General features: G+C 42.0%; 1 protein-coding gene across 1 annotated transcript in view; it reads left to right on the plus strand.

The window, feature by feature from the left end:
• Nucleotides 1–10,181, plus strand: part of UBE3D (ubiquitin protein ligase E3D) — a gene marked incomplete at both ends in the record, with an annotated part of 104,587 nt that extends 94,406 nt beyond the window's left edge. The window contains one exon of the mRNA XM_084261149.1: nucleotides 9,984–10,181. Coding sequence (XP_084117275.1) covers nucleotides 9,984–10,181 — 198 coding nt within the window. The remainder of the gene's footprint in view (nucleotides 1–9,983) is intronic.
• Between the last annotated feature and the right edge of the window lie 337 nt (nucleotides 10,182–10,518).

Genomic DNA, 10,518 nt, shown 5'->3' on the forward strand with positions numbered 1-10,518 from the left:
GGCTATTTGTTTTGTTGTATATCATTTCACATTTTAAAGTGGGTATTTGTCTCTTATACTGCTAGGCGAAAGTTCCATTATCAGCACCCTTTTAATCTGCACCATCGAACATCCTTTTAAAGCATTTTTGAAAGAGCTGGATTCCAAAACCTGACTTGTCCATCCCTTAGACCCAATCTCCTGTTACGGCTGGTACTCTTCCACGGGGTTCTACCCCATATCAATCTCTTCGTATCCTGATCCACCCTAAATTTAATCAGTTTGTTGGTTTGTTGTTTTTTTCCTTTTGTCCTGCTGTCCTTACTCAAAACCTGACCCAGAGCCTCACTCTAAGGTAAGAATCTTCAGATTTCTGGGATAAGTGTGTCCCTGGCTAATTTACATCCATTTATTCTTGTTGCAACAGCATTCTTTAATGTAGTAGGTCTTTTACTTCCTGGGTTCTTAAACCTCATTCTGTGTTTATGGAACAATCTTGTCTCCTTGAAGCTCGTTTTACTAATAGTTTCTTTCCCAAAGATAGGTCTTGTGTTCTACCAGGTTCTGTGTCTTTTCCACTTTGAATTAATCTCCCAAGGTGTGTTTCTTAGCAAAGTGACATTAATGCTTCCTTGTGTCTTTTGGGAACCCCTCACTTCATGCATTAGCAAGCGTTTCTCTTTTTTCCATGTCTGCAGCACACTGGTGGTTCATAGGTAAGGCTTGATGGGGTTCTGAGCAACCTGATCTATTTAAAGGTGTCCCTGCTTACTGCAGTGGGGTTGGACTAGATGGCCTGTAAAGGTCCCTTCCAACCTAATGCATTCTATGAGTCTATTTCAAACACCCCCATCTCTTTGTCCTTTCTGTGGAGACCCAAAAAATGACATTATGCTCTGACAGAAAAATCCTGTTATTATGTAACTGTGCTGTGTATGAATGTGCCTTTTCCTAGGTTTCCTAATCTTCATCACTATTTGCAGTGCTTCTGACTGTCACACATCAGCAAATGTTCTAAAGTTCTTACCAAGTTCCTCATGGACCACGCCACTGTGCCACAGTCACTAGTGAAAATACTTGTTTGGTTCATAGGCAGAACTACTATTCCGTCTGGTCTGTTACTTCTCTTCTTGCTTTCCACTGAGTGGTTGAACATGGGGGGTTCAATTCAGACTTCATCAGGACTCAGGATCTCAGTGCCATTGCCCATCCTGATCTACCAAGCAGAATCAACCCTTCAGCTGTCATTGACACTCACTGTGCCATACGTGTTCCTGACCATACAGCTAAGACAAATGCTCTAGTGAATGGAGTCCCTCTGCCTGCAATTGGCAGGTGTTGGTGTATCATATCAGCTATTAAGTAAAACTTGCAGACTGCCTTGTCCTGTTGCTTGTCCATTCAATTTATTCTATTTTATTATTTTATTTTATTTTATTTTATTTTATTTTATTTTATTTTATTTTATTTTATTTTATTTTATTTTATTTTATTTTATTTTATTTTATTATTTTATTTTATTTAAGTTCCAAAAGGAATTCTGGAGCAGATTTTTAATTTTAATGTTTGGTACAAAGAGAATGTCACTGCAGTGACCAAATGCTTCTGTAAAACTACAGTGTGAATACCACACACCGTCTGATGATAAACTGACACCAAAGTATAGTAGGGGAACAAAGCACTGGTCAAATTGTAGTAGTTGTTAATGGAAAGGGTTGCTGCTCTGAGCTCGGATGCTTGATGTTTTAGCCTTGATAGCTTTGTGGCTATAGACAGAACCTGGAAGATTCATATTTGTGCTCACTGAGTGTATAAACTGTCAAAGAGATGTCTGACAGACTGCTGACAGATCTGTGCTTCAGTTTTTCCGTATGTAATCTTATTTCTATCCCACTCTAATAATCATGTGCTGTATCCTATGGAAGCTTTTTTTACCTACAAACTCTTCAGATCCACCATTCTGCATTTGTCACCATTCTGAGTTTGTCATCACCATCATGATGCAACTGCTTTGTTCAATCCATAGCCCAGGTAAGCACACCAGGTGTGACAGACCCTTCCTCTCTGCAGAAGGGAGGTGAAGGACACCCATTGTTTTGATCTGGTTGCTTGCTTCTTTTAAATGGACTCCCTGCTTGTTGGAAGAGGAGAGTGACAGAAGCATGCCTTGGAGGAGAAGGTGTTTGGATTTGCTATGGTCCAGAGTTTCTGCATGAGGTCCCTCCATGACTGGAGAGGCCATTGTGAGAAGCTTTTTCTCTTTTGGACAGTAGGATAGCTATCCTGGGACTAGGTTTTCAGGTATCTTGAAGTGAGCACTTTGAGATCATGGACTTGATTCAAAGCTTCATGAAACAGCAGCACTGACAGCAGGTGCTAGGTCATTGGCATATTTTATTAAAACTTAGTTGGAAGGAACTTTTTTATCAGCAAGTGATGTTAAAAATGTTATCAGTTGAGTACACATTGCCCGATTTTCACCTTGTCACTAGTAGTGTTTCTAAAATGCAGACCACATTGACCAACCAAAGGCTGGTTCCTCTCACACCACCATGATCTGCATTTGTCTGCCGACACTTAGAAGTGTTTGTCCTTGCTTAAGGTCAGTTTCAAGTAACAATTCATACAAAGTTAGTGTTGTTCAGAAAAATGCCACTAGTGGCCTGGCTTTATGAGGTGAAGGATGGACGGATGAGTAAATTTTCCCAAAAAATCTTTGTCTGATTAGCCATGTTTTTTGTATATTAAAATGTATCATGGACTTTATTACTCATATACATGCACAGCAACTGTACGGGAATGCCATGTGTATCTACAGCTGCAGAAGATAATCCAGGCTATTATTAGTTATTAATTTAATAGGATCCTCTAATCAAAGATGATACCATCATGTGCAGAAGGACACACGCCATTCATTTGGTATTTTCTGCCTTGAAGATTTTTGCCACATAGCCTAAGCATGATTTTGTTTGTGATGATGTGTATGAAAATGCTTTTGAAGGAAAGCATTAAGGAATTCTGAGCTTGCTGTGTGTTTAGACAGAGCCTTCTACACAGCTTTAGGGACTGGGCTTGCTCCTTCTAATAATAATCTCTCGTACATGTGATTTCATGAAGAATTCCAGATTAAAGGTCATATATGAGCAGTCTTCATACTGAGATAGTTTGTTGATAATGAAACATAGTTTTGACTTTTTATCCTTCTAATGAAATGGCATTGCACACATTGCAAAACTCTGGTAATTTATTTTACTGTAATTCATAAAGAGAATAACAGGCAAGCAACGACCCACTGGGGTGTTTTATTAGAGAATTGAGGGCCATCTTCACTAGGTTTTCCAGATAGCTTTTCTCCTTCCGCCTGTGGTGTTGTGTCTCAGAATTGCATTGCTTTGGTACCATCTCACTTCTGAGAAAGGCAATTTTGTTAAATGTGTTCCCAAATGCACTGATGAAGTTATAACTGTTTGGCAAAGGCTTGGAGACGAAGATGTCGCCGTGAAAAATGAACCTTGTCAACAGAAAACTGATTTGTGATCACAAAGTGTGGACAGTATGGACAATGTTGTATTACCTGTTTGTCTCCCACTTCCAGGTGTACCCACTAGCCTGAGGGAGGTGTTACATGGCAGGAGCATCTATGGACTCTGTCAGCTCTTCTTCACTGTCAAATTACATCAGAGCAAAGACTCTTTTCATCTCGCAGCACTTCAGTGTTTGCCCCGTGTTACTGGACATCCTCGGGCTTGGTGGCCAGCGCTGAGATTTGGGCACCTAGGGAGTTTGTCTGCATTGTACCTGTCTCCAGCTATGTCTCTCATCTGCACTTATGAAATGGGAGAGCAGTGGAGTCTAGACTCAAATGTGCGGGGAAAAGTGTTCAAAACTGTGAGGTTTGGGCTAAGCTGTCAAGGATTTAATACATAAAATATGAATTTGCTCTAGACTGTTTGTAAAAGAAGATGTTATCTTGTTCCATGCAAGTAGTCGCAGGGCATTTTGGCATGCATGTGAAAAGCTGTGTCTCCCAGTGTCTGCTAGGAGAGCGTATTATTTCCTTCTCTTAACTTGTAATGCATTTACCTTGCCTGTGATTTATGTAGCCAGGAACAAGAACTGAAGTTCTTACACAGGGGAAAGGATGAGTTCCTCGTACGCTAGAACTCTTAGAAGCTGAATCTTCCAATCTTTAACCCACTGGATTGCGTTTCTAAAGAGGAAGTTTTAAACCTGTTTGTATTTATTTATTAGCTTCACTACTGTGTAATTTCTACACTGTTTAACAGCAGCTCATAGCTTCCTGTATTTCTCAAGATGCCAGGGTGTTTATTGTAGTTGCAATCGTTCTTTCCTTGCGATCAGCAGAGTAGCTGGGCTCCTACAGCAGACGGAGACTGCAGATCTCTTTTAGCCAATGAGCCATTAGTTTATGCCAGCCTAGGAAATCCTGCTTTCTGTTAAGCTGCGGCAGCTTATTTATGCTTTCATAGAGTTGGCACTAAGAGTATCCAGTCTTCCTAAAATGTGTGCTGCCTGTTTTCTTCTGATCTATCTGTTTGAAAAACAGCAAGTTAAATGGGTTACATGTTACAGGTTTTGCTTTGATGACAGATTTGGAATTTCCTGCTTTGGATGAAGGGGCAAGGATTAGCTTTAAAGATGTAATTCCACCTCTGCAAACCAGATCTAAGGCTTGCCTTGCAAAAGGATGAACAAACCTGTCTTTGAGAGGGATTCTAGGTGGCCCTTTTTCTGAGGCAGAAAACCTGCACTCCAGATGCTGCTCAGATATAAGGTTTTGGGGGTGTCCCTTCTTTTACAGGCAGCTACTGAGACCTAGGAGGGATTCTGTCTTCCTTGTTACCTTTGTTTAATCTGAGGTTGATTGTATTATTGGGGCTGAGCATGCTACTGGTCATTAGGAAGTGTATGTAGTGCAGGAAGGTCTAACAGAGGTGCAGAAAAGAAATGCCCTGTCCCTTGTATAGGTGGGGACAGACAAACTTTCATATATTTGCTGATGCTGCCTCACTGCTTGAGTAGCCTGCAAGAGAAACACCACCTGAAGAGTAAGGCAGGGTCCTAAGGCAAATAGTTGTTAAACAGGTTAGAAAGCTAAAGGGAGCCCTGATGGCTGCGGGCATTCTCACTAAAAACCTCTTAGATGGTTTTTTTTTTTTTTTTTCCTTTAATGCTATGAATGCCCCATGCAAATACTCCTATGTCTGTGCAACCTGTGTCTCTCATGTCAGTAGGAGCTTGGGCCGCTAGCCACTGAAAGTAACACCAGATTTCTTGAGCAATTACTTCCTAGAAATGGCCCTTTACCGTGCTATGTTTTAAATTACCCCAAAGGAAACTTTAAAAGGTAACAAGCAGGGGTGAAGGGCACAAAGAGAGAAGAACTGTATTAAGACTTCAGCTCTCTGCGTTCGGCACATAACGGAGATAAAACAACCTAACCCCCCCTTCCCTCTGTAGCAGAAAACATCCTTCAGACTGGGAGCCACTGTGAAGGAAGTTTAAATAAACCAGAAATAGACTTACTGGAAAAAAAATAAAGTTGTGAGCAGGCTCTAATTTCCAACATCCTCATTCAACTCTGAGGCATCTGAGATGTGTGCAAGCAGATGTCACTGCAGCCAGGTCCGAACCCGTGTTGATTGTCACTTGTGTAGGTGTTAGAGCTGAACACTTTCCCACCCCCTGGAATGCAGGAGGGCTTTTGCTTAGCCAAATCTTGTTGTCACTTACCTGAGATTGCTGTGGCCGGGGGTTCGTGCGGTCAGGGGTGAAGCTGTGCCTCCAGACCAGCACATAGGAGGTGTGGAAGGGGGGGGTGTCCTTTCTAATTCTTCCTAGTGGAAAGGTGGATGAGGAAATTAATAAACATGGATCTTATTACGGCTATTTTAAAATAGATGTTCCAATTAAAGAAATACATGGTTAGGAAAGCTCCATGTGTCACTTAAAATCTGAAACTAATATAAACACCTGTGAACCACTTTGCACAAGCTTTATAAGTCATAAAATAAAAAAGAAAATAGCATTAAAAACTTAATTTAAAAAACCCAATAATTTCCCACTAAAGTAACGAAATTCCAATTAGAGAAATACCCACTGTTAGAGGAGCAACCCTGGATGCTGTAGTGTATCTGAGCCCCCAGGTGACAAAGATTTTCTAATTCAGGGCCAAATTAAGCCCTCATTTATGATGGCATGTATTCCCAGGAACTCTTTTTGCTTTGTCTGGGTACTTGAGTCTTAGCCCTATGTAGCTGAGACTAAATGAGCCCTTAAGAAGCTTTTTGCTACCAAGAATTCTTGTGGGACCTTCTTGTTATTTAAGTTCTTTCTTGAATAATGAATAGGTAGAGGCAGTAGAGAGAAAAGACCTGACATTGTAAACCAACAAAACATCCTAAAATGTAAGGATTCTATCTTCATACAGATATTGCTAATTAAGGAAGTCCTTATTGTTTACCTCTGACATGTATACCCACTGAATACTGGAGTCCAGAAGGTCCAGATTATTAACAGTATGAATGGCCTACATTACAACATAGAGTGTTGTGTTATTCATGTGGAGGCTTTTCAGAGTTGTATTTCAGTAGCTTCTTTCCAAGTCTGAGCAAAACAGATAGCTACAGCTGGACATTTCAGTGGCGTATTAGGTATGTTCCACATGAGTGTGACCTTCAAACGCCAGCTTTTCTGGGTGCGTCTCTTGTGGTTAGCATGATAAATGATGTTGCACTGGCTAATTAAATCAATACATCTCATTAATGTCTTGCATTCCTGAATTTCTTGCCACTCTTTAGTCCCATGGATCACCTTCTGTATTTGCTTTACACAGGCCAACATGCAATCTTCTTTCTATCCACAGAGATACCAGCAATTCCAGTACCCTCCATCTGAAAGTATGCTTGAGAAGTATATTTAGTACATCTAACAAGAGAATAGTTCAAAGGTAACTTGTGGCACCTCCCACTTCCCTGTTAGATTTATTGTCACCATTTCACAAATGGAGGCCCTTCTGCATCCCTTGGACTTAAGTTAGAAACGAAACCATGGAAATAATATGGTGGGTTTTTTTGGTTGAACGTGTTGTGACTTGAGTTAATGCAGGGAGAGAACAAGTGCTGAGGGATGTTATATGAAAGAATGTAAAGAATCCTACAAGGATTTTCACTCTCTTGCAGCACTGACAAGAATCTGAGTTAGGAATATGGCAAACAATATTGTCCCTATGTCTATTGTGTGTCTGTCTCTATGCTTCCACATAATAGAAAGCCTTTTTCTGTTCCTTTCTTTACTTCTTCCTTTCCCATATATTAAATACCTAATAAAAGAGGTTTAAAACCTTTCCACAAAAAATTGGGCTTTTTTCCTACAAAGGTAATAGCCTAAATATCTCTTGGAATATGTTAATTATCTCACATAGTTTTCTTTTATTTTTTCTCCAGTTTTCAAAATCACCTCAGAATAAAACCAAAAAGGTTGGTGTTTGGGCAGTTTTGTGTGCTTTTTCATTTTTTTTTCTTTGTCTTCTTTTAAATCCTTCTGACTTAAAAGATTTTTGGGGTTTTTTTACAAGCAAAGGATGCAAAGATGAGGGAAAAAAATTTCTCCACGATTAAGCATTTCTCTGGAAAAACTTGGAAGAAGCAGGTTTCTATGACAGCTAACCAAGCAAGACGAGACAAAAAAAACCAACTGCCAGCATTGTAGGTAAGCCTAGCAACAGCCCATGTCTGGATATCTTGCTACAATTCTCATGTATGCTTTAACAGGGGAAAACCAACACTGACTTGAATGCACTGGATACCAGTAATTCCCAGAGAGCTTTCCAGCAGTAGGCAAACACCACCTCCAACTTAGACACTGTGGTATAAATGCTTTTGATCATCCCATGTTAATGGAACTGCCCCCATTCCCTGCAGTGTGCCAAGATGTAGGAACACTCCTCCCTGTGACTCCTGGCTTGCTTTTCTTGATTTTTAATGAGAGAACAGAAAGATCCTGGAGTAGAACAGACAACAATCCTCCCCACTCCTCTAGAGCCAGTAACTCTGGTCCCTTGAGCTGTAGTGCAAGCAGGAAGGAAAGGTGAGAAATAAGCGACCTGACCTGTCGACATGTTAAGATGGAGTGCTTCCAGGGGACAACATTGGGATGTTTACACCCACAACACTGTGCTCAAAGGCTTCTCTGGGAAGCCTTTTGCAAGTAACTGATGAGCCTAGAGCTTTTATGCAGGACTTTTCCTGCCTTCTTTGCACTATATATAATGGGTATCTTAGTAAAGGTCCTGGCTATAAAAGAAGTCCCCAGGTTGTGTTCATTTACTACTAAGCTGTCACGTCGTGGCTTGTCCTGCAAGAATCTGGGTTGCAGTCAGAAATTCAGCTCATTATCCAGAGGTGATACAATGCAATGGTCTCCCATCCTGCTTCTGCGGCTAATAGAGCTGTCAGCTCTGCCATCATTTGCTTGTCATCCTGTACAGAAACATATAGAAAGCCTTAAAGGAAACAGCTTATCCCAAGAGCAGACTCGAAATACAATTGACCCTTATCCAAATGTATATGCAAAACAGCTTGGACTTTTCCCTTCGATTGTTATTTGTACCGAATTTGCCTTTCGTTCGGCAGAGAGTTAATGGGGGTTGAAAATATGACATTTTTCAGGAAAATATCAGTTATAGGTGCCAAAGGCTGTTCTGTTGTCAATGGTTTGTGATGTTTGCGTGGCATATTTGGAAGAAAGGTTTTCCCCCGTCTCCTTCAGTTGCCTTGCACCCAGCATTACTGTCTCATTCAGGGATGATAATGATTGTGTTCTCTTGTTGCATTAGGTGCTCGTGCCAAGGGTATTTATGAATGTTCTAACTCACTTTAAATACAAACTTTAGTGCCTGGAGGCACCTTCACATTGAAAGGAACTGAGTCACCAATTGTGACTCGAAGGAGGAGAGGTTCAGCAGGTAAAGCGCCACTCCATCAAGAAGATGCTTGTTGGCTATTCAAGTACAGGGGATGACAGCTGCTCTGACAAAGTGACATTTGCAGCTCCAGAGAAGTGAGACTTTCTTAATTTAACTGGAGAAGTGTCAAGATCATCTGCTGAGTAAGTTGGAAGGAAGGAAGTTTCAGACAGAAAGAAAGAAAGAAAGGAAGTTTCAAGAGGGAAAAATTAATCTGCTCAGAGGCCCTGGGAAGGCGATTAGTTACAGACGTCGGTGTGGAGGAAAGGTTTTTCTCTGACAAGTGCAGGCTGTGACGCATGACACACAGGGAGGCAGCATCCCTTGCATGTCAGGAGAGCAACTGCAGCAAATGGGAGGGATACTGAATAAAAATGACCCTTTGCACTTTCCTTTGTAAGCAGGCTGAGTGTAGTCGTCTTTCTTATACCTTAAAACCCTTTTGTTACTGAGATGTCTATTTCAGATGCTGTAAATAAATACTCCCACTTGGATTTTGCCTTAACCCAGCTGGAGTTAAAGTACTTGGTTAAAAACAAGACATTCCTTGCCGAAGGCTGCCACAGCCCTAATAGGCAACCGGGGAGGTGGGTGTCCTAAGGGTGAGGAGAGGAAGTCACCTCTTCCCGCAGTGAGGCACCGCTGCTGAGGCTTTAAGCAGGATGCTGGTGATCACACCTGAATCTTAGTGGTGCTGAGGGAATTCATCACCCCGTGCACTTGCGTCACACTGTGTTTTTATTCCTCTCTGAAAGAGTGAACCTCCGTGTTAGGGGTGAGGTTCTCTTTCTCCATTCCTTTCTTTGTTCAGGGTTTGCTGGGGATGCAAGTAGTTCACCAGCAATCATGTCAGAACATTTGTTAGCATCGTACTCCCACTTTTTAAGTCATAAAGCAGCAGAGGGAATTGTTGCTGCCATCTCTTAAGCAAGGCAATGGAGAAGGCATAGATGTAATAACGCACCCCCCAAAGTACTTGCCCAGGTTTTTTTCACAGTCGTCTTTTTGTTTTCCCAAGCAAAAAGCAGCGCTCCCTAGCAACCATTTTAAAGCTGAGGGCATGCTGAAAGCAAGCCTGACAAATGAAAGTGAGATGCTGCGGCATGTGGGACTGGCAGAGCAGCCTGGTGGAATTATCCAGCCCACGCTGTGCACAGCCGCCCTGGGCTGTATCCCTGGGGTCACAGGGATGGGAATAATGCAAGCAGCCACCTAAGCTAGTGAGCGGGAGGTGCTCAAGAGAAAGTCTTAACCACACTGAACCCTTATCTGGAGTTAACCACTGTGCCTTCCCTTCCCTTCCCTTCCCTTCCCTTCCCTTCCCTTCCCTTCCCTTCCCTTCCCTTCCCTTCCCTTCCCTTCCCTTCCCTTCCCTTCCCTTCCCTTCCCTTCCCTTCCCTTCCCTTCCCTTCCCTTCCCTTCCCTTCCCTTCCCTTCCCTTCCCTTCCCTTCCCTTCCCTTCCCTTCCCTTCCCTTCCCTTCCCTTCCCTTCCCTTCCCTTCCCTTCCCTTCCCTTCCCAGCTGGGTAACGGGAAGTCTTCATATCCTCATCT

This window comes from Gallinula chloropus (genome assembly GCF_964237585.1).
Source record: "Gallinula chloropus genome assembly, chromosome: 3".
In the NCBI taxonomy this organism is placed as follows: domain Eukaryota; kingdom Metazoa; phylum Chordata; class Aves; order Gruiformes; family Rallidae; genus Gallinula; species Gallinula chloropus.